Here is a 25,410-nt window from a genome sequence, read left to right on the forward strand (position 1 = left end):
ACCCATGTCCGTTCGAATATCCTGTGCCATGAATCCTGCTGACTGCGCCATGTGATAAGGAAACGCTTTGTGTAACTCAAGTTGAAAACAAGTTTAGTTCAAAGAGTTAATTTAACCTTTGAAAGCTAAGTTTCTTTTCTCAACTTTCTCGGTTCTGCGAACCATCTCAATACACCCTATCTTATGTATGCAGAGCTTAACACTAAAATAATGAGGCAACTCGATGGTCCACACCAAATGACCTTGATACTAAGTTAATAACAAAATAACAGCATAATTATACATAACAATATGAGTCGCAAGGTCAGTGTGCAGCGAGAACAACAATTGCTACTGCACTTGTAGTAAGTGCTGTACCACACTACATTTAAAAGTTCCAAAAAAAGGTTTTACCAGTGTCGAGAAAAACCGGTTTGAAACTTTTGATTTTTGGCTTGATTCGAGCAAATAAAGCAAGCGAGCAGGCTTGCAAGCTGAGTTATGTCTAATTTAGGGCCTTAAAAATTGTTTGTAAACAAGTAAAACTAATTTTTGGAGCTTTTTCAGCTTCCTTTTGCTAACCAAAAACTTCGAAAAAATTCAAAATTTTTTAAACGTATATATTTTTTTAGAGCATTTTTCAACAATTTTTTTTACCCTTTTGCCTCTGCTACTACGATTGTCCAATATGCGTAAATTGTATTTTTTGTCATATCTTTTTATCACACTAAGCAAAAAAAACTTCACCAATCTCGAAAAAAAAACATTCTAAACCGTTATTTTCTAAAGACTGGTCGGAACATTCTGTGTTACTTGCACAGTAACCGGCTATCATTATTGACATTTGGAATTTCACAGTTCGTTCCCGCTGGGTTAACTTCACCACAGCTATTTTCGATCAATGAATTTCCAAAAAATTATCCCAGTCTTTTGAGAAGCTCTGGCATACTTTTTTCTTTTAATTACTAAACTTTAATTGAGTTGTATTAATAAAAAACTAGTTTTAATAAACGTCAAATTATAAAACCAGCCTATTTTCACCCTTTTCAGTTGTGGACAAACTCAAAAAATAACAATTTCAAGGTTGGTCGATCGAAAGCTGATGTTTGTAAAATTGTACTTTGGTGGTATGTTACTTGGGTACTATTTTACGACATTTATCCTTTGGTCAATCAACCCTGAAATTTTGACGCTCTAAGTATTCCTTATGCTTTTTAATGGCCCAAATTTGCCAGAAAATTGTTCGAAAAAAGTGCCAATAAACGGTTTTTCTTCAAAGTTAGTTGCTAATCGACTTTTTAGAAAAAACTTAGTGTCGGTCAGCCCAAACGGACCTTTCCGTTGGTGAGTGAATCGAACACCCGAGGGACAGAGGTACCTTCCCCTAACCGCCCTAAGGTCCGCCCCTGATGAGATAATTACTCATTATAGCTACGTATAACTGCGCTTCTTTTTATTAAATATTTTTACCAGAGGAGGAAAATACGGTGATTGCTTGTCTGAGTGGCCGAAGTTCATAACCCTAGACCAATCTTTCACCGCCGTATGGCCCCGTTATGACCAGAAGGTTTGCGAACATTACTGCGTTCAGTCCGAGACATTTCGAGAGTGCGGATGCATCACCGACTACTTTGGTAAGTAAATTTGTTATCCCGAATTGACGAAAAGATTAAATTCATTATGCTTATTTTTTTTCAGACAAATTTAGGCTCTATGAACTGCAGTTTTTGAATGATTTCTTTTGCAGCATCTGAAAAGTATCGAAGCTCTTAGTTCAAATATAGATGGATATTTTAGCTATGACCAATTTTTTTTAAATTAAGCTGTTAATTGTTCACCCCTGTGCAAATGGGACAGTCATGATATTTGAGTGTGCGAGTTTGCAAAACGCAAAATCAGGTATTACAAATAGAGCTCACATGGGATAAGTGATGTGTCATAAAAGAACCTTTTTAGCCCTGAATCGATCAAATTTCAAAAAACGAGAAAAAATTCGAATTTTAACTTTCTCACTCCAAATAAATGCGGACTAACCTAGATTAATTATTTTAATGTAGCGAACCTTTCTTTACGCATTGATTAGTTTTTGTTGCCATTATAAATGCGGTCAGAAAATGTGATCATTAAGATTGATATTTTGAAGCAGGCTTGCTAAAAAGACCGGTAATTGTCATAAAAATTTCATTTAAGTCGTCAAACTAATCAAGTTCGAGCCAAACAAAAGTGTGCTGCTTGCAAGTTGCAGAGGAGCTATCAATAGGTCTTAACAGGGCTGTCTAAGAAGAGTCTTTCTATTACCCGTACCAAGAAAACTCTTTATTTCTGACCTAATTTTTGGTCAGAACATTTTTTGTTGAAATGTTTGAATAAAGGAGGGATTTTTTAATTTTTTTTTAAATTCTCCAATCTTAATTCTGATCAGAAATTGATTAAATCTAGGCTGTTTCTAGCTAGAAAAAAGTCTTCTGGTGGTGCACGAACTCCTGACCTTCACTTTTTATAGGTGGTCGTTCTAACCACTATGCTACATCCCTTGATGGAGATTGTATAGTTTCAGCAAAATAAGATTTGTTATAGCAAGTGTTAGTTTGCATTGTATTGCGACTGTTATTGTGTATACTCGAAGCACCCTTATCTCGTTGCGGTTGAGCAGTGAACTGATTTCTGGTTATTTCTTTCCAGAAAGTGTTTGTTTCTAAACTAAGAAAAAAATGGATAATTTCGGAACAGAAAATTCAAGAAAACTAGGCTAGATAATCTATATAAATCTTCTATCTAGAAAAACAGCCTCCGTTGGGTACAATTGACTTTTTTCTAAAGTTTTTCTTTTTTATGTATGTAAAAAATTGTTTTAGTGGTTATAATATAATATCTGCATTTAGGAAAAAATCCATAACAACAAAATTGATTTTTCCAATAAGTCTCCTTGTTATAGGCGATTAGCGGTTCGAATTGTTTTTGGAAACAATAAAAAATAAACTGAATAAAGACTAATTATGGTTTATAGCTTCGGACGTGTTGTAAATGAGGCTCATTTTTATATACACAAAAACCTAACTCAGTAATAATAAAGTATATCTTTGATAATAGTGTTTTTGTTTGTTATTTCACGTAAGGAAACGAGTCGTTTGGCTTACGAGCCTCCGTTATTGTACTCTGCGACAGTGGAGAATTTTAAATTTTGGTAAAAAAATTGGAATAATAAATAAATGTTTGAAAAAGTTTTTGTAAGATAATTCCTATCTTACAGTTTTCTTGAAAGTTAAGCCATTTTCCTAAAAGTTTATTCAAAGAAAAGTTCACTGTCTTGTAACTAATTTAGACCCTTACTTTGTATGAAGTTGAAAGATTTTTATAACAAAAGTCTAAGATAGCAACTTTTGGTCAACCCGGACGAGTCATTTTGTTGAGCACAGCTCTTTTTTTGCAACTCAGGCGGTGGTACCAATACGGCAATTGCAATTGCATTTGCATATTAAAAGAGGGGAAAGAGGGAAATAGTGGGAGAATTTTAGTCCTGTTTTCGATCAGCATTTTGCCATTGAATAGGACAAGTGTAAAAAAATTGGATTTAAACTTGGGCTAATTTGAGTCCACTTATTTTGAGACGACTATTGGAACTGACATAGGGGTACAACTTATACAGTTTAAGTTTATGTAAAATTTTTGTTAAAAACCTTGAAACTCTTGCAACCGGTCTCTCTTCTAATCACTGTTCTTTCTATGTCTCGTCACGTCTGAAATAATAAGTGCAGCTTGCCTTACATTTCGATATAATACAATTGATCTTTACCATAACTTACCCTCTAAACAATGTATTTTTTTCCTAGTTCAACATTGCGCAAACAGCAGATAAAAAAAGAGGGCAGAACTTTTTGATCATTGATTGCTTTTGAAACTCTAAAACACCTGACCCAGCAACATACTGGGAGAAAGGGATCGTGAAATTCTATTGGGAGTTGATAACGAAATACGATATTGATCCGGAAGTTTTCTATTTCGCTACCACGTTAACAGCTCCCTCCCCAAATCGCCGCATTGCCGGGGACGTAACCGGAAAAAACGAACGGAGTCGGAGAAGAAACTTAAGTTGAGTCTTTATCTACGTATTGGAGACGAAGCGCAGCGGATTTTTCAAAAAAGGCAACGAAGAGTGAATATCAAAACGGAACGGTATCCTCGAGTGTTGGACTATGTGGAACGCGTTTTTAAAATTGACGCACAAAATTGACGCACTAAAGAGGTATGTTTTATGGACGTAAACAACGAGAGCACAAACGTTCGATAAATTGCACGCGGCACTCAGCGCCCTGGCGGGACGGTGCGACTTCACAAATGCGGAGGAGAATATTTCAGACATCCTTATCATGAATTTGAAAGAATCGGATCGCCAGCGGGGGTTATCGATTTCAACAAAAACGCCGGAAGACGGATATAGGATTGCCTTATCATATGAACGGGGGATAGAGTGTACAAGTCGTGCGCGGGAAAGCCAGCGGCATCAGCGCCATGCATCAACATCAAGCAGGAGCCAATGTGGAACATCCGACGGGGAGCAGGATACTTCCAAAACCGAGGGCGAGGCGGACGCGGAGACGGACCGGATGGCCAAACCCCCAAAAATGGTGCAATTGCGACGCCCCTAATATCATATTTGAACATATCAACATTTGCCCGGCAAAGAAAGCTACTTGTAATGCATGCAGAAAATTAGGAAAAATAAGACATGCCCTGAGACACTTCGGGGAACTAACCAATGGAGAGGAAGAGAACGTGTTGAGATGCTGCAGGAAGATGAAGAGCAACATCAGAGCAATCAAAATGTGGCAAGTCAAGTAGTAGCCAGGACCAACCGGTTCGATGGGTAAACCAGGCGACTGAGGAAGAATACGACTCGTTCATTGGATCGAGCGAATTGAAGGTTATGGCGGTAAAACGTAAGCAGAGAGTAACCGAACTTAAACTTCCCAATTCTAGAGTCCTGGCCAACGTGTGTAGTAAAGACCTTTTGATTTTAGGTTGACAGTGGCTCCGCGGTAATTATCTTTAGCTTACCAGAACTAACACGAGCCATTGGAAGAACTAACACGTTCCCATTAGTCTGCAGGATAAAGTAGATAGAAAAATAACGCGTCTAACTCAGGAGTGGCATATAATAAGACTCGAAGGATGTTCGGATAAACATTTCGTGTACCCAATCGTAATTACTGTGAAAAAAATGGTAGTATAAACTTGGCCTCAGAATTAAGAGAATTAAATGAGCAGGTAAACGATAACAAGTAGCAAATGCCCAACATAGACGAAATGATGAACGGAATAAGTCAAATAATTGCAGAAAGAAAAAACGGAGAAGTCTATGTTACAACTTTCGAGTTTACGTACGCGTATGGGCAAGTAACCCTCGAAGCAAAACAAGCGAACAATGTGACTTCTCATTAGTGAGGTGAAAATCTACCGGTACTTAACATTTTAAGAACGGCTTTTATGAATCAACAACGATGACCGCGGTATTTCAAAACGTGATGGATACCCTAACTAAGGAATTCCCGCAGGCACACGCATTTATAGATGTTTCAGAGGGAGCAAAAATTGAACACATTGCGTTAGTAGAGAAATTACTTACAAAGCTCGACATAACAAACTCCGGAAGTGCGAGTTCGAGATATCAAGTTTCCAATGGCTGGACAACCAAATAAGCAGTACCGGAATTACACCATTACGCCAACATTTGAAATTGCTAATGGATTACCCGCATAATTTACACAAGTTTCTACCAAATCTTGCGGAAATTAGCGCAGCACTAAGACACCCTCTAAGCCAACATCAAGAATTTATTTAGACAGTAGAATGCGAGACAGCGTTCGATTCTTTTATCGGGTTGGTGGATCGGTGACGATTATACCTGAGCTCAAACATTTCGACATACACCGGCAAACAAAAATTATGTGCGATGCAAGTCACGATGGACTAGGCACAACGTTGGATTAAGATAGCCAAGAGTGTTGGAAACCTATATCATTTGCATCAAAATACCTAAATTCCGCGGAACGCTGATATTCGAGAAACGAGCCGTCGTATGGGCTACAGAACATCATGAAAATTGTTTTTACGGGCGCTGTTTTACAATCATATCAGATGACAAAGCAGTACTAAGGCTAATAAGTTCTTCGTCAAAAGGTAAAAAGAACTTTTTTCAGCAGATTAAGTCAATTGTACGACCAATTATTTTTTTATGATTTTAAAGTAAAACATCGCCAAGAGTCAAAAATGGGGATGGTTGATTATTTATCAAGATACACCTTGTCGGATGCGTCGCCACTTTATAACTCTAAAGTTACAAGTGCAAAAATAAATATGATAAAAGAGTGTTGAATCCGCCAGCGGAAAAAATACAAAGTATGAAAACCGAAGGGATGTAAAATTTCCGAACATAACGCGCCAAAATCGAATGGCAGCAGGCGGAAAAACAGGCAATTACGTTTCAACCAATGGCAGCACAAAATTCCGTGAAAATGCCAATACATGGCGTAAACAAAGCGAGCCGACCGATGGCGTAAAGTCATGCAGATTTCAGCCAATGGCTTGAGAGATGTTCACATATCGCATTATGTATGCACGAGCTTGGTTCTCAAGATTTAAAAGAATGTTGCTCGATTTCTTCCCAATCAATCTATAAATCAAAGATTTCAACCACAAGGATATAGTCCAAAAATTTTCAAGCTCAACCCAAATGAGTCGGAAAACACCTGAAATCAATCAGGAAAATTTATTCACAATTCGGTCCTAAATCATCTAACTAATCCAGTCCTAATCCTTGGCTCCAGGCTCCAGCAGCTCCGATTCCGATATTGAAGTAATTATCCAGAAAAAAACGGCCCCAAATGCATCTAAGAAACTTTGAACTTTGTTCCCCTCTAAATTCCCTGGCCCCTCATACCCTTTCATAAGCACTGACAAGTGGATATACTCAGTGATACCAACGGACAGCAAGATAGTGCGAAGAGTGGAACACCCCGACTTACTTTCTCTAAAAACAGTGGAGGCGAACGTCAAGAAGGACTCATTTCTGAAGATCATCAGGGATGCAATTAGAGACAAAAACCCGAAGGCGAAAGAAATCATCACGAAGCTAGGACACTGTTCCGGACAACACCTTGCAGATTTCGTGGTCAACGAAAACTGCCTGTGGATGAATGGGAGACTCACAATACCAAAGGCGCTGGCGACCCCGATAATGAACGACTGAATTACTATCACCATGGTCGCGACAAAATGTCTTTCGCCTCCAAGGACATTTGGATTTCCATGATGCAAAGAAACATGGCAGCGACGGCCAAATTAAGCAATCCCTGCTTAGAAAAAGGTAAAACACTGAAACCAGACATAGCCAAAGTTATTATAGATCAAATGCATGTACCGACGGAACTTAACAAAGTTGTTGAATTGGATTTTGTGGGCCGGTTATTTACGTCAAAGGAAGAAAAAATTTCGCCCTTATAGCCGTCGATGTTTTTCTCACTGACAATCGGCTTCTGTTTGCTCTTGCTATAAGTTTCAAAAGTCCTGAAAAACATATAACTTCTAACGAACACCCTAGAAAACTTCACATGGACCAAGCTTCTGGGTTCTCCTCCAGTAGGATACAAAACTTCTACAAAAAAGAAAACATTGAATTGCTGAAATTGCCGGTTCGAGACTATCGGACAACTGGTATGGTAGAAAGAACTATCGATTCCCTAAAAAAGTACGTCATAACATACCTAAAGGAACGGGCGAACAGCGATTTAATTCGCTCAGACTAAGAACATTAAGTGCCCTAATTTTTTCCCCTCACAGTAAATTAAACCTAACTCCAATCGAAGCACATTATTGGAGACAAGCAAACACGGTGCTTAGAAATCTAGCGCAACGTCCAAGTTTGAAAATTCTCAATTGGTTTAGAGTATTAACCCAAAAACTACGATTATACGAAAAGAGTGGGAGATCACGCGCAGAACCTTTCCGGATGGAGGACTGGGACAAGTGAAGCGATCTCACAATAGCACCACAAAATTGATGCGGCCCCCAGATACTCGACGAGCAGGAACTGGCCGAACGGGAAAACGAAATCACCACTTTAAGGCACCCCCTAATTGCGGCACAAATCAGCCAAGCAACCCAAGGAAGCGTACACATTGTACCAGCAAACAGGCCTTACAGATCCAAAAAACCCAGCCAAGTATAAAAAACTTGACCCAAAAAATTGAAAAAATTCAATCCGCATACTGTTAAAATGGAAAAAGACTATTTATTACGAAGAAGCGGTGTCGCGTTCAGATACGAGCCAGAAAAGGAGAACGCGGTCGTGTCATCATCATCAAGCACTAAGCGGACAGCAACGGACAATGTTGCCGACGGTCTATTCATTGGAGAGGATAAGCCAACGGTGCATAGTGAAAAACGTGCACGATCCAAGCGAGCGGCGAAGACAACAAATAGGTCACCAGAAAAACAGAAGAAGAGAGGAGTTGCTGAATCGAGCAGCGACTCAGACGACACGGCGGACGAAACAAGCACGCCAACGGCGAAACCGAGAAGCAAACCGGAAACACAAACGGAGACGGATAGTGACCCACGCGGGAGCCTGGACACGGTCGAATGGCCCCGAGAAGTGAGCACAAACGACGAAACGCCACCACGCCTATACAAAATTAGGCGGGACGATGATCCGACGGATCCAAGAAGTTGAGGGAATTAATTAGAAACCGAACCAGAAAGAGGAGGGTTGAGAAAGGCCTACAAAACTTTAAAGTAAAACTGACAGACAACAAAACTAAGTTGTCTAAAATATACATTTGTACAGCGACCTAAATTTGCTATATACTTTTTTTAAAAAACTAAACAGTGTGTTAAAAGTTTGTGAGTGACCCTAAGACAAAATTGATGTAAATTGTTATAAAAGTACATGAATTTCGGACCACCAGTCTCTCTTCTAATCACTGTTTTTTCTACGTCTGGTTGCACCTGAAACAACAAGTGAAGTTTGCCTTAAATTTCGATTTTATACATTTGATTTTTACCATAATTTGGCTTCTAAACATCTCACTCTTTCTCTTACTTCAACAGATCAACTTGATTTAAAATTGGGCTCCTCACACCTTTTCCAGGATTGAAAATCATAGGCGAAAGTTTTGACGGATCAAGTTAAGATTTTTCAATACAACATGTAATTTGGATTAAATTAGCTAAGCCCTAATTTTTTCCCCTCACAGTAAATTAAACCTAACTCCAATCGAAGCACATTATTGGAGACAAGCAAACACGGTGCTTAGAAATCTAGCGCAACGTCCAAGTTTGAAAATTCTCAATTGGTTTAGAGTATTAACCCAAAAACTACGATTATACGAAAAGAGTGGGAGATCACGCGCAGAACCTTTCCGGATGGAGGACTGGGACAAGTGAAGCGATCTCACAATAGCACCACAAAATTGATGCGGCCCCCAGATACTCGACGAGCAGGAACTGGCCGAACGGGAAAACGAAATCACCACTTTAAGGCACCCCCTAATTGCGGCACAAATCAGCCAAGCAACCCAAGGAAGCGTACACATTGTACCAGCAAACAGGCCTTACAGATACAAAAAACCCAGCCAAGTATAAAAAACTTGACCCAAAAAATTGAAAAAATTCAATCCGCATACTGTTAAAATGGAAAAAGACTATTTATTACGAAGAAGCGGTGTCGCGTTCAGATACGAGCCAGAAAAGGAGAACGCGGTCGTGTCATCATCATCAAGCACTAAGCGGACAGCAACGGACAATGTTGCCGACGGTCTATTCATTGGAGAGGATAAGCCAATGGTGCATAGTGAAAAACGTGCACGATCCAAGCGAGCGGCGAAGACAACAAATAGGTCACCAGAAAAACAGAAGAAGAGAGGAGTTGCTGAATCGAGCAGCGACTCAGACGACACGGCGGACGAAACAAGCACGCCAACGGCGAAACCGAGAAGCAAACCGGAAACACAAACGGAGACGGATAGTGACCCACGCGGGAGCCTGGACACGGTCGAATGGCCCCGAGAAGTGAGCACAAACGACGAAACGCCACCACGCCTATACAAAATTAGGCGGGACGATGATCCGACGGATCCAAGAAATTGAGGGAATTAATTAGAAACCGAACCAGAAAGAGGAGGGTTGAGAAAGGCCTACAAAACTTTAAAGTAAAACTGACAGACAACAAAACTAAGTTGTCTAAAATATACATTTGTACAGCGACCTAAATTTGCTATATACTTTTTTTAAAAAACTAAACAGTGTGTTAAAAGTTTGTGAGTGACCCTAAGACAAAATTGATGTAAATTGTTATAAAAGTACATGAATTTCGGACCACCAGTCTCTCTTCTAATCACTGTTTTTTCTACGTCTGGTTGCACCTGAAACAACAAGTGAAGTTTGCCTTAAATTTCGATTTTATACATTTGATTTTTACCATAATTTGGCTTCTAAACATCTCACTCTTTCTCTTACTTCAACAGATCAACTTGATTTAAAATTGGGCTCCTCACACCTTTTCCAGGATTGAAAATCATAGGCGAAAGTTTTGACGGATCAAGTTAAGATTTTTCAATACAACATGTAATTTGGATTAAATTAGCTAAGCCCTAATTTTTTCCCCTCACAGTAAATTAAACCTAACTCCAATCGAAGCACATTATTGGAGACAAGCAAACACGGTGCTTAGAAATCTAGCGCAACGTCCAAGTTTGAAAATTCTCAATTGGTTTAGAGTATTAACCCAAAAACTACGATTATACGAAAAGAGTGGGAGATCACGCGCAGAACCTTTCCGGATGGAGGACTGGGACAAGTGAAGCGATCTCACAATAGCACCACAAAATTGATGCGGCCCCCAGATACTCGACGAGCAGGAACTGGCCGAACGGGAAAACGAAATCACCACTTTAAGGCACCCCCTAATTGCGGCACAAATCAGCCAAGCAACCCAAGGAAGCGTACACATTGTACCAGCAAACAGGCCTTACAGATACAAAAAACCCAGCCAAGTATAAAAAACTTGACCCAAAAAATTGAAAAAATTCAATCCGCATACTGTTAAAATGGAAAAAGACTATTTATTACGAAGAAGCGGTGTCGCGTTCAGATACGAGCCAGAAAAGGAGAACGCGGTCGTGTCATCATCATCAAGCACTAAGCGGACAGCAACGGACAATGTTGCCGACGGTCTATTCATTGGAGAGGATAAGCCAACGGTGCATAGTGAAAAACGTGCACGATCCAAGCGAGCGGCGAAGACAACAAATAGGTCACCAGAAAAACAGAAGAAGAGAGGAGTTGCTGAATCGAGCAGCGACTCAGACGACACGGCGGACGAAACAAGCACGCCAACGGCGAAACCGAGAAGCAAACCGGAAACACAAACGGAGACGGATAGTGACCCACGCTGGAGCCTGGACACGGTCGAATGGCCCCGAGAAGTGAGCACAAACGACGAAAAGCCACCACGCCTATACAAAATTAGGCGGGACGATGATCCGACGGATCCAAGAAGTTGAGGGAATTAATTAGAAACCGAACCAGAAAGAGGAGGGTTGAGAAAGGCCTACAAAACTTTAAAGTAAAACTGACAGACAACAAAACTAAGTTGTCTAAAATATACATTTGTACAGCGACCTAAATTTGCTATATACTTTTTTTAAAAAACAAAACAGTGTGTTAAAAGTTTGTGAGTGACCCTAAGACAAAATTGATGTAAATTGTTATAAAAGTACATGAATTTCGGACCACCAGTCTCTCTTCTAATCACTGTTTTTTCTACGTCTGGTTGCACCTGAAACAACAAGTGAAGTTTGCCTTAAATTTCGATTTTATACATTTGATTTTTACCATAATTTGGCTTCTAAACATCTCACTCTTTCTCTTACTTCAACAGATCAACTTGATTTAAAATTGGGCTCCTCACACCTTTTCCAGGATTGAAAATCATAGGCGAAAGTTTTGACGGATCAAGTTAAGATTTTTCAATACAACATGTAATTTGGATTAAATTAGCTAAGCCCTAATTTTTTCCCCTCACAGTAAATTAAACCTAACTCCAATCGAAGCACATTATTGGAGACAAGCAAACACGGTGCTTAGAAATCTAGCGCAACGTCCAAGTTTGAAAATTCTCAATTGGTTTAGAGTATTAACCCAAAAACTACGATTATACGAAAAGAGTGGGAGATCACGCGCAGAACCTTTCCGGATGGAGGACTGGGACAAGTGAAGCGATCTCACAATAGCACCACAAAATTGATGCGGCCCCCAGATACTCGACGAGCAGGAACTGGCCGAACGGGAAAACGAAATCACCACTTTAAGGCACCCCCTAATTGCGGCACAAATCAGCCAAGCAACCCAAGGAAGCGTACACATTGTACCAGCAAACAGGCCTTACAGATACAAAAAACCCAGCCAAGTATAAAAAACTTGACCCAAAAAATTGAAAAAATTCAATCCGCATACTGTTAAAATGGAAAAAGACTATTTATTACGAAGAAGCGGTGTCGCGTTCAGATACGAGCCAGAAAAGGAGAACGCGGTCGTGTCATCATCATCAAGCACTAAGCGGACAGCAACGGACAATGTTGCCGACGGTCTATTCATTGGAGAGGATAAGCCAACGGTGCATAGTGAAAAACGTGCACGATCCAAGCGAGCGGCGAAGACAACAAATAGGTCACCAGAAAAACAGAAGAAGAGAGGAGTTGCTGAATCGAGCAGCGACTCAGACGACACGGCGGACGAAACAAGCACGCCAACGGCGAAACCGAGAAGCAAACCGGAAACACAAACGGAGACGGATAGTGACCCACGCTGGAGCCTGGACACGGTCGAATGGCCCCGAGAAGTGAGCACAAACGACGAAACGCCACCACGCCTATACAAAATTAGGCGGGACGATGATCCGACGGATCCAAGAAGTTGAGGGAATTAATTAGAAACCGAACCAGAAAGAGGAGGGTTGAGAAAGGCCTACAAAACTTTAAAGTAAAACTGACAGACAACAAAACTAAGTTGTCTAAAATATACATTTGTACAGCGACCTAAATTTGCTATATACTTTTTTTTAAAAAACTAAACAGTGTGTTAAAAGTTTGTGAGTGACCCTAAGACAAAATTGATGTAAATTGTTATAAAAGTACATGAATTTCGGACCACCAGTCTCTCTTCTAATCACTGTTTTTTCTACGTCTGGTTGCACCTGAAACAACAAGTGAAGTTTGCCTTAAATTTCGATTTTATACATTTGATTTTTACCATAATTTGGCTTCTAAACATCTTACTCTTTCTCTTACTTCAACAGATCAACTTGATTTAAAATTGGGCTCCTCACACCTTTTCCAGGGTTGAAAATCATAGGCGAAAGTTTTGACGGATCAAGTTAAGATTTTTCAATACAACATGTAATTTGGATTAAATTAGCTAAGCCCTATTTTTTCCCCTCACAGTAAATTAAACCTAACTCCAATCGAAGCACATTATTGGAGACAAGCAAACACGGTGCTTAGAAATCTAGCGCAACGTCCAAGTTTGAAAATTCTCAATTGGTTTAGAGTATTAACCCAAAAACTACGATTATACGAAAAGAGTGGGAGATCACGCGCAGAACCTTTCCGGATGGAGGACTGGGACAAGTGAAGCGATCTCACAATAGCACCACAAAATTGATGCGGCCCCCAGATACTCGACGAGCAGGAACTGGCCGAACGGGAAAACGAAATCACCACTTTAAGGCACCCCCTAATTGCGGCACAAATCAGCCAAGCAACCCAAGGAAGCGTACACATTGTACCAGCAAACAGGCCTTACAGATACAAAAAACCCAGCCAAGTATAAAAAACTTGACCCAAAAAATTGAAAAAATTCAATCCGCATACTGTTAAAATGGAAAAAGACTATTTATTACGAAGAAGCGGTGTCGCGTTCAGATACGAGCCAGAAAAGGAGAACGCGGTCGTGTCATCATCATCAAGCACTAAGCGGACAGCAACGGACAATGTTGCCGACGGTCTATTCATTGGAGAGGATAAGCCAACGGTGCATAGTGAAAAACGTGCACGATCCAAGCGAGCGGCGAAGACAACAAATAGGTCACCAGAAAAACAGAAGAAGAGAGGAGTTGCTGAATCGAGCAGCGACTCAGACGACACGGCGGACGAAACAAGCACGCCAACGGCGAAACCGAGAAGCAAACCGGAAACACAAACGGAGACGGATAGTGACCCACGCGGGAGCCTGGACACGGTCGAATGGCCCCGAGAAGTGAGCACAAACGACGAAACGCCACCACGCCTATACAAAATTAGGCGGGACGATGATCCGACGGATCCAAGAAGTTGAGGGAATTAATTAAAAACCGAACCAGAAAGAGGAGGGTTGAGAAAGGCCTACAAAACTGTAAAGTAAAACTGACAGACAACAAAACTAAGTTGTCTAAAATATACATTTGTACAGCGACCTAAATTTGCTATATACTTTTTTTTAAAAAACTAAACAGTGTGTTAAAAGTTTGTGAGTGACCCTAAGACATAATTGATGTAAGTTGCTATAAAAGTACATGAATTTCGGACCACCAGTCTCTCTTCTAATCACTGTTTTTTCTACGTCTGGTTGCGCCTGAAACAACAAGTGAAGTTTGCCTTAAATTTCGATTTTATACAGTTGATTTTTACCATAATTTGGCTTCTAAACATCTCACTCTTTCTCTTACTTCAACAGATCAACTTGATTTAAAATTGGGCTCCTCACACCTTTTCCAGGAATGAAAATCATAAGCGAAAGTTTTGACGGATCAAGTTAAGATTTTTCAATACAACATGTAATTTGGATTAAATTAGCTAAGCATTGCATGTAACATTTTCTGTAGCACCAACCCCCCCCCCTCCCACCTAATAGCTTGTTAGAGGGATATTAGCTTGACCGTTTTGACTTCAGTGAAATCAGATGTATGACTGTTTCTTTAAGATGGTGTGCCGCTGTGTTCGGGATGGAACGCTACAAGCAGAGACTGTACAGTTGAGGTGTCGAAACTGTACAAAAATGGCAACTTCACTTGTCCTTGCAACGCCGCTTGCAACGACGTACTCTTCTCCAAAGAGGCCTCAACTGCCGAGTGGCCGAATGTAAACTACACTCCCTATTTGATCGAGAAGCTTCGTAAGTACACCACATCAGATCGCATCACCGAGTACCTCCAGAAGATCGTGTCGGATCCTTCGGCCTCAGTTGAGTCGCTGAATACAAACATCAAGAAGAACTTCGTGCGTGTCGAAATCTACTATCAGAATCTAAATTTCCAGAAAATACAGGAAAAACCGAGTTACAGTACGACTCAATTGATTACTGATTTTGGCGGCAACATCGGACTCTGGATTGGCTGGAGTGTCCTGACGTTCCTGGAAATTTTCGTATTCTTCATCAATATGATGAAAGTTATCATTTTTGGCAGCGTTTGAGAGTTATTGTTACTTGAAAATCGCCCCAATTCGGTAAATAACTAACATGGGTGAATTAAGAGGAGGGAGATGCTGGCTAATACGATAGATACAATAGTCATTACACGCGCCAATTTAACTGAAAAAATTAATAATTTACTCCAAACTCCAACCGGCCAAATTTCAAATAAAAAGCTATAGTATGATATCTAGATTGTAGATTCAATGGTTGCGTAAGAATTTTTCTAGAGGGTTTGAAATTTTTTTTTAGGTTTAATAAGGTTTAATTATAACTTTTTTGATCTACTAACCGATTGCAGAATATGTTGATTGATTATTTGATAATAATTGCAACATTATTTTAAAATTTTTTTTACTGCTTTTAGAGGTTTACGTTTACACTGGTTTTGAGTTGCATGCTTTATTGCATGAACCACCACGTAGGAAAAGACCTTGGCAATGCGACTTCAAGAAAGACTTTAGGGGTGCTACTTACGAAAACATTTTGGGGTGCGGCGGGACAACAAAAATGCTTTGACGACGCAACTTTGCGCCTCGTCACGACAATTGAGAAAAGAGTTTGGCCACAGGTCTTAAGAAAAATTTTTACACCCTGCAACGACCCAAGAAAGTACTGTGGCGACTCGACATGCGGAAAGAATTTGAACCGCCGCGTGATTTAGAAAACAGTTCGGGAACGAAGCATGTAAAATGATTTTGCGCCGCGGAGCCTAGCGAAATTTTTTTTTGCTGCAGAACTCGAGAAAAGGCTGTACGCCGCGCCGCCACCAAGAAAAACTGCGCGATTTGGAAAGAGTTTGAGCCGACGCGCGCTTTAGGACTTACAAAAAACTTTGTTTGGCGACAGGACTTACTTTTGACGCTGCGTTAAAAAATATATTTTGGCGACGCGACGTACGAAAAGAATTGACACGGTTCAATTTCAAGGAAAGAATCTGAGCCGCGATTTGATGTAGGAGTCTTTTTGGCGGCGCATATTACAAAAAGACTATAATGCGCGGTGCAACTTTAAACGACTGCGATGTGGCTAGTCTTCACAAAACGGATTTAAAATTTGAAGGCGCGACATGAAGAAAAATTTGAAGGCGCGACATGAAAAAGAGTTTGTACCACGGTGCAGTTTTCTGACAAAATCCGTTTTTCTCATTTCTCCGCATTCCAGAAATATTTGATTGAGGGAAGATCTTTTTTGCGACTCAGAGTCCTTTTCTTGCGTTCAGAGTTTTCACTTGAGATCACTATTGCAGCCGAAACTGGCCAGACCGTGGTAGACCTAAAACTAGAGATAAAGTGCAGACTACGAGCAGTCGCGTGAATTACGACAAAACTTGACAGAGAAAATAATACTATGGCGGCAAGGTTTAAGGAGAAAGTGTCGGCACGACTTGAGAAATTATTTTGGCTCGCTGGTTTGCAGTTGCCAGCCAGTGGTGATAGTTTGCAGTTGTCGATATTAAATCTCTCCGTTCTTGAATTGCCAAATTTAGAACGCGCTGATCTCATTTTAAGCCGCGGAAATCGACCCGGGACTATGCTTCTGTAAGAGTTGAATATTCAGGACATACAATATCAATTAGAAAGAGCAAATAATCAGCTTTAGAGGCATTTAGCATGCAAATATAGTTTCTCAAAAGCATTTGACTTAAAGTAACTTCAGAACATAGGTAACAAGGGAGCAGTGATTTTTTCTGGGTCAAAAATTGATTTTTTGAGCCTGTTCAAATAAAACATCGAAACCCATTATGACCAAATTTTCTGCGCTGCACGCAAATTTTTGGGAAAAACAAACATGCCAAAAAGACGTTTTCAGGCACTTCTGAAAATTTTTGAGAAAAAATTGCTTTTTTTCTCTGAGTATGCTTCCCTTTCAAATTTAATATATATTGCAACCACAGGCGCCTTAAGAAAAATTGCACAGTCCGTTAGTCAAAAAATGATGATTTAAAACAGTCCCAGAGTGGAGATACTTTGGGTCGTCAGGGGGTCAAATTAAAGTCATAATATATTTTTCCTATTATAGAAAAATGAATTCCCTGCGGACTACAATTAGCTTTCAGATCCAACTCCAAAAAAGAAAGCCGTTCGCAACCTCTTAATTAAGTTTGTCTAATTGATGAATAGTCCAAGAGCAGAGCGGGTTTCAACCGAAAGAACTTTCGAAGAAAACAAAATACTCTTGCTTATTGTAGTTTTTTTATTCAGTCAAATTTCGTCGATCAAAAAAATAGTTTCTGATAAAAAAAACTTACGCACAATTGAAAATATTAATTTCCTTAAATCAAATATAAAAAGATATTTTACCTGCAATAACCATTTGCAATGTTCTGGGAGTTTAATATTGCCAATTTGGCCATGCTCTGGACTAATTTTTGCGCGTTTTACCGGTGTTGTTCATAACGCTGAAAACTTAAGGCATATTATTTAAGCGTGGCGTATTATCCCACACTAAAACATCGCTCCAAATTGAATTGAGTGTAGCTAAACGGTTGCATTAATTTCGTACGACTCAATTTCTTACACTTGATCTTTGATATTGCTTAGAATTTTTATTTTTTCAAGATTTTCTTTTCCCAAAAACTATTCGATATGAATTAAGGGACAGTCTGATTATTCAGGTATTTGCCCTGTTTACGAACAGTCTTGATTTTTAGTAATAATTGTTTTAATTACGTAAACGATTCGTAAGTATGAAAAAATGTTTTGAAATCAACGAAATTGATGTTTTCAGAAAAAAAGCCGAAAAGTTTGCATATGAGCTATGATTTCCGGGTTTCGGCCTGTTATTAGATAACCATGTATACAAACTCGTCGACAAATGTTGTGAATCGAAATTGGAGAGTAAACTTACGAAATAAATAATAAATAACTATGTACTTCTTCCTTGTCTCGATCCTGAATGGTAAATTTTTTATTTGTCCGCTCAATGACAAGTATGATACTTGAATTAGACTACTGAAATTGATCACGCTTTTAGCAGGAAAAGATAACCCGTTTGTAGTGGGCTTAAACTGACGGACTGTATTTATACTGCAGGCTCCTCTTTTCACCGGGTCGAGGTGCTCGATTTATGTTTCGATCTACTCGACCAAAAACTGGTATGATTCGACGGTCTCGATCAAATTTATGTTTCGACTTTCTCAACCCACCAAAAAAAAAAATTTGACTTTGCTTGACTCATTTCAGATATGTTTCCACTTTCTCGACCAAAATTTGATAAATTTTTATATCTTGAGTGCCTTGACCGTCTTTTAAAAACTAATTTGTTCTAACTCGCATTTATATGTTTGACTCTATCGACCCAAATTGAGTTTGTTTTGACTATCTCGATTATCTCGACAAATAAAAAAATCTTTCTCGCTTTATTGTCCACTTTAGTTGCTCGTTGCTCCAAAAAACTGTTCAACATCCTTCATCCTTGGTCTCTCATTGAAAACACATCTGCTATAATTTTTTGTTACAAATAATGGAGATGTTTTTTTTCAAATTTTGCTTATGTGTAGTTCTCAGTATCAATCAAATAGCTGAGATAAAGAGACGGTTTTTATTGCGCCTGAACAAAGTTTTTCCTCTCTTTTGTTAATAATTCGTTGGTACAGTAAACTTCTGAAAACAGTAACAAAAATTTCCAAAGATCTGCTCGAACAATGTTTCGAATGTGCTCGACGACCAATGCTTCAACAGTGCTCGAATTATGTTTGTGCTCGACCTCAGTTTCGACTGTGATCGATCTATGTTTTGACTATGCTCGACATATGTTTCAACTTTCTTAATCAAAAATGGGTATATTTCGCCTGTGCTTGATCTATGTTTTGTTTTCTATTATTTCTTCACTATCAAGTAACATGAGTAAATTGTTAAAAACTTATATTGATTGCTAACTAATCATTATAATTAGGATAAACTTTGAAGATTTTTGGTTACTTCACTTGAGCCCTTCTTACTAACTGATCCAGGCTAAAACAATTATAAGACTAGTAATTTCTAAAATAGTATCTAACGATCTACTTGTGTTCTAATTATACCTGAACCTTGTGGAATGTTTTACTATTCTCCAATCCTTGATCACAAATAAAACCCCTAAGCAAGATTAAGTAAGTTTTCTTTCAAAAATATTTAGCCAGGAAAAAGTAAACATCATTCTAACGACTCGATATCTCTCCAACCCGTCATGTCATCCTCGACAATCTATGCCTCAATTTTCGATAACCACACAACAACAGTAAGAACTAACAGTTTACGAAATAAAACTCTTACCCCTGAATTTTGAATTTTGCATCCCTCATCCTAAACATTATGTCAAGAGATAATTTAGGCAGTAATGATATTTTTTTTGTGATGATGCTTGCTTTGAAAAATAAAATAAACTATAAGAACATGTAAATGCAAAATTGCTCTATAGAAAACGTTTTACGAGCTGGATCTCGCAATTTTGTGTTAGTTTTCTTCGCGAATCTGGATTGAAACTGTTGATTTGAAAACTGATATTTGAGGAAATTTCGGTAGATTTACGGTTAAAATTGGAAAAAATAAGGTTGTGCTCGACCTATGTTCCAACTGCCCTCGACCTATGTTCAAATTTCTTGACCAAAAACAGGTACATTTCCACTTTGTTCTTCACTTAAAACTGCTTCTCGACGTCGAAAAATCAGTGGCAAAGCTGCACTTGCTCTGCTTGCAAAGTCGAAACATAATACGAGCACTTCGGCCCGGGTTACTGCATTTATAATTCATCTTTGTGTATACACTTGTATTTGCGCGGCAACACCCTAGCCTCCCCGGAAGTGAGTCTAACATGAGCTTTACTTATTGACCGATAAGTAACTTATTGACCGGTTGTCACTTCGCGCTCTTGTTTAAGGAAACGTCATACTCTTGCAACCGACACAGTAAATTGCGTTAATGTAGACGTCTGCAACCCGGTTCGTTCATTTTTCTCAAAACCTGTCTCATTTTTCTCAGAAACTTGTCTGTTTCTGGTGCTATTTGTTTAAGAAACTGGTCAAGTAAAAACTTTTTTTGATTTTTCTACTTTTGTCTCCTTTTAGATTTTTATTTGTCAAATAAAACAAATGAAAAAATTATTTAGGAAAACTCAAAAACAAAAAAATATATAGGTAAAATTAAGTTTGTTGTTCATTAACAAAATGAACAAAGTTTTTGAAATTCTGAAAAGAAGTTAGATAAATTGAAAACGCTGAGAGAAGGATTCATAGGGTCGACAATGAATTATCAGAGTTGGGAACTCTAAAACCTGGTATTAGTGCCTGCATTCACTTTCACTTTTCTTTAAAAAATGATGTGCTCCACTCTACATTTTGGTACATAGTCTTAGGGCACTACCAGTTGCAATATGTTTAACTTGGCCTCGATTGAAAATTTAGCTTCGTAAAGTTTTTACTTTCAAGCGCTATTTTAAAATTTAAAAAAAATTGTAGAACAAAAGAAGCGTGGTTGCTATAAAAAATGGAGAAGAGCAAAAGTACAAATTAATAGGCAAGTGTTGAACTGTTCTCTCTTTTAAGTGCTTTTCGCTTTGACTGCGAATGTATCTCCCCTCGCAAGCTCTCTCTCATTGTGGACTGCTCACTCTGGTTCACTCATTCGGATGGAAATTTGTTTCTGTTGCTCACTCATCATATCCATGAGCCTAGTCAGGGCTTCTTCCAATGACACCCCTCATCGACCAAAGGAAACGTTGCTCAAAAGTCAAAAATCAGTTGAAATGACAAGAATTATTTTTAAAAAATTTTGTTTGTGCTATAAAAAGAAACCCACTGAGAAACCAAAATTTTGAAATTTTGCTTAGATCCTTTTTGTAGAAGCTACAGAAATTCTAATTATCGAAATACTATATTCGTGTTTTACAGTTCAATACGCAGATAAACCTACGGACTGTGGTGCAGATCAGAAAGAATAGGAGACTTAATAGCGTCCTGAAAATGTTTGAACAGTAAAATTCTGAAAAGTAATTAGCAAAAAAATGATGATATTCTGGATCAAAAAATAAAAAACCGAGACTGCTTAAAAGAGCTGCAAAAAATTTTGTTGATAATGTCAATCAAGCTTACCAGTATATCCAAAACAGCCTTAGAGATGGATAAGCAAATCAAAAAGCCTGCCGCTAAGAGAATTTGTCTGCGCCAGTTGTATACTCGCGTTGGCACTTCTGAAGAAAGAAAAGATTTGAAAAACAAAAGTCCTCTGTAAAAGTTTTTACTAAGGACAAAGTATTAAATTTTTGCTATACAAAACTGAAAAATTAAAGAAATATATAAAAAACATTTTAGTAAACAAAAAATTGGAAGTTTAACGGTGAAGACGAAAACTTTGGTTGAGCCCGCTACATTGAACTTGATGATTAATTGCCAATTCTTGAAATTCATCACACAAATAGCGCAGAGGTTTTTCTGCTCAAGTATCTGATATTTGAATTTTGTTAAACGGGCTATTGTACCATTATTCACAAAAAACTTGTTTTGTTTCGCTGTTTTTCCAGAATTCTTTGGTTTGGCAAAAACTGATTTTAGCCTACAAAGAGGCTAATCAAACGTATTCTTAGAGTTTTCGAGCAGCTGTTTTGTAACCATTGTAAAAAATAAGTTCCTAGAAACGCTTCCAAACAAACGCATGACATTATATTTTGATAAATTAGACTTACTGAACTGAATTCAATCGGTCAGTTTTAAATATATGTTTTGATATTTGAGAAAGCCAACATAGCCTTTAATTTTGCTAATTCAAAACTAAAGGAAGATTGCTTTGGTGTTCCTGAATGATCTGTTTTAGTCCACTGCTTTTCATAATCTCGATTACTGATGTCAACTCAAACCAGGAAAATTTAAATTCTATTTTCTAATTGGAAACGAACCTGTAGCTGTAATTGGCAGACGTTTAAATATGAAAACTGTACACATTAAACACCTGTGACGCCCTAATTAAAACAGCAGAATGGTTGAATAAAAAAGCTTTTTTTTACAGCAGATAAAATTAAAACCCTAATTTTTAGCATGAGTAAACTAAAAAAAAAAAAACTTTCATTTGAATCATCAGCCTATTCAAAAAAAGTTTTTCGTTATTAAGATTTTAGATTTCATATAATTCAACAGCTAAAATTTGATGAACAAATCAATTTTCTCGCTGAAAACTATACGGAGAATCACGGAAGTTTTTGTAGGTTAAGAAAATTTATCTCTTCTATGCACGTTGTCACAACTTTTAACATTATTGTGCAAATTAAAATAGAGTATAGATTCTTGACTAACGCATCCACAAAAAAGATATTGATGTTTTTCTAGATTGAAAAGTAAAGCATTTATTCAGAAGAGCCTTAAGAGCCCATAAAATTTAACCATATCAAATTCAACGTGATGAAAATTTTAAATGTTAAAAATATTTATTTTAAAAACTAGTGAGAAAAGGGTCTATAACCTTGAACATTACGTTCATTTTTTGTTCTTGATATCTAAAAAAACTTCTGATATCTTTAGAATTTATCAAAACAAATCAACACAGGTTTTTGTGCTCAAGTTTTTGTTTTTTGAAATGTGTTAAGCGGGTGATTGTACTACAAAGAGGCTAATCAAACTAAATTTTAAAGTTGTCGAGCAGCTGTTTTGTAAGCAATGTGATAGATAAGCGCCTAGAAACACTTCTATGCAGCCGCATGGTTTCATGTCTCGATAAGTCAGACTTACTGAGCTGAATACAATTGGTCATTTTTAGGATATATTTGGATTTAGAGGAAAGCCGATTTAGCCTTTAACTTTGCTAATTCAAAACTAAAACAAGAAAGCTTTGATGTTCCTGAAAGATCTGTTTTCAGTCCACTGCTTTTCATAAACTCAATTAATGATGTCAATTCAAACCAGGAAAATAAAAAATCTCAAAAAATTTAAGTTCTGAGATTTAACTTCTCACTCAGCACCACATTCGCCACCAGATCTTTTCTCTGTTTTTAGTCTCAAAACAATCGAAATCATCGATATAAAGTCATAGTCAAACTGATTTTAAAAATGCACCCAAAGGAGTTGTTGTTTCCGGGTTGCAGTTTTTCAAAAATTCACCTGAATTTATGTTCAATTCGGCGGTTTTGACATAAACATGTCAGTATCCATGAGCATTATAGTTTTTGTAAAAATCAGCGATTGTTTTCTTCGGATGTTCAATTTTGTCAAGGTTGAACACAATCTTTTTTCCTCCTGCATTGGCTAAAAATGTTTCTCTTGTTCAGAAGTTGCTTTCTTGTTTCTGTTTTGACAATTTTTGCGTTCTCCGGTTTTGCTTTCTAGGTTGGAACGAAGGGTTACCACTCGATGTAGTATTTGCCTATAATATGTCAACAAACATTGAAAAAACATGCATTTCATGACATTAGGATAATGGCAAAAATCTTTTGTTTTTCAAAATTCTCTTTATAATTAAATTTTTTAGAAGCTAAAATCCATTTTGTGGATCATCCTCAAGGCTGATTTAGTAGTTTTCCCCAAAATTGTACTATATGAGATTATTGGAACAATGTAGCTTCTATAAAGGTTCTTTTTGATATTCCGGTTTGTATCGTTAGCGCTATTTCAATTTCGATTTAAAAATGCTTTAATTGCTTTCTCACATCTTTCAATTGCGTTTGCTTACCAGGACATGTCCTTAGACTCAATTAAACCAAAACCCTTCTCTTGGTCAGTTTTTTCTAGTATTTTCAATTTAGCTAGGTATTTGAGTTTCCTTTCAGTTTCAAAATGTTAATTTTTTATTATTCAGAGTTATAAAGTTCTGACTACACCCTTTTCACAATGTGGCCGCGCTGATTTGCAGAGTGATCTTGCTGATACTAATAACTTTCTAATTATCTGATTAAACGAATCACCTTGACATGCCACATTCCTTGAGATCGTTAATAAAGAGGACGAAGTTTAGAAGCTCCAGTACTGAATCTTGTGAAAACGCGCTTTTAACCCGAGTTCTAAGGAAAGCAAATTGCCATCTTTCGCTCTTTGTTTTTGACATGTAGGGTAGCTTTCCAGCAAATCCAACATTTCTCCAGCAACACCATTGTTCTGTAGTTTCTCTGATAATTTTTCATGGGTTAATTTTTTCCGCTCTTTTGGAAACAAGGTAGAGAGCTGTCGGTTTTCGAAGTTCGAAATTGTCATACACTTTGCTCATTTATGGGATCATTTGTGTTATTGTAGACTTATAATTTGTGAATCCATGCTACTCTTTGCAAAAAAAAACTCAATTTTTGAACAAAAAAATAAAGTATCGAAAGTTTTCCATGTGCAAGCCACAAGCGACATGAGACGGTAATTGGATTAAAAAGTTACTGTAAACAGGGATTAAAAAGTTACTAGTTTTGCACATGTTAGGGAAAATATGTTTAGTTGCGTTTACGTTGAAGACGAAGTGTCAACATGAAAGTTGAGTAATTTGCAGGTTTTTTTGTGAGGTAGATTGTTAAAATCAACAGGACGTTTCGCTTTTCCGATAAGTAAGTTTTCAAAGGTGACCTCAAACTTTTTTTTCTGAAAAGGTTTTTCGGGCTTGTTGAAAAAAATTATTGAAAAATTTCAATAAAAAAACTGAGCTTTTTTGTCAGTGACAGCTTGCAGGTCATTTATTTAATTTTCCGAGGGAACATGAAAAGATTTGCAAAAGCTTTTGGGTTGCTTTTGCATATCTGAACAACCTTTTTTTTCGGGGATTGATTGTTGAAACTGTTTTTGAGTTTCGTTGATTAGTACTCCTACTCTTGATTCCCGAGTTTCTAGGTTCTTCCAAAGGTTTTTCGCGAGCGTTGTATTGTTTGGCAGACTCCTGTGATGATTTTTCTTTTTGATGATTTTTTAAGAAATTGTGTATAGCCAAGCACACCACAAATGAAAAACAATATCGACGTTCAAGAATCAGTAGGACAAAAAAGAATTTTGTTCAG

General features: G+C 37.9%; 1 protein-coding gene across 1 annotated transcript in view; it reads left to right on the top strand.

Annotated features, from left to right (window-relative positions):
* LOC134854109 (uncharacterized) overlaps nucleotides 1–15,800 on the top strand; it is an 86,593-nt gene extending 70,793 nt beyond the window's left edge. The window contains exons 11-12 of the mRNA XM_063870222.1: nucleotides 1,453–1,613; nucleotides 14,992–15,800. Of these exons, the coding sequence (XP_063726292.1) occupies nucleotides 1,453–1,613; nucleotides 14,992–15,482 (652 nt within the window). The 3' untranslated portion in view covers nucleotides 15,483–15,800. The remainder of the gene's footprint in view (nucleotides 1–1,452; nucleotides 1,614–14,991) is intronic.
* The last annotated feature ends 9,610 nt before the right edge of the window (nucleotides 15,801–25,410 follow it).

The sequence above is a fragment of the Symsagittifera roscoffensis genome, chromosome 9 (assembly GCF_963678635.1).
Source record: "Symsagittifera roscoffensis chromosome 9, txSymRosc1.1, whole genome shotgun sequence".
Classification (NCBI taxonomy): Eukaryota; Metazoa; Xenacoelomorpha; order Acoela; family Convolutidae; genus Symsagittifera; species Symsagittifera roscoffensis.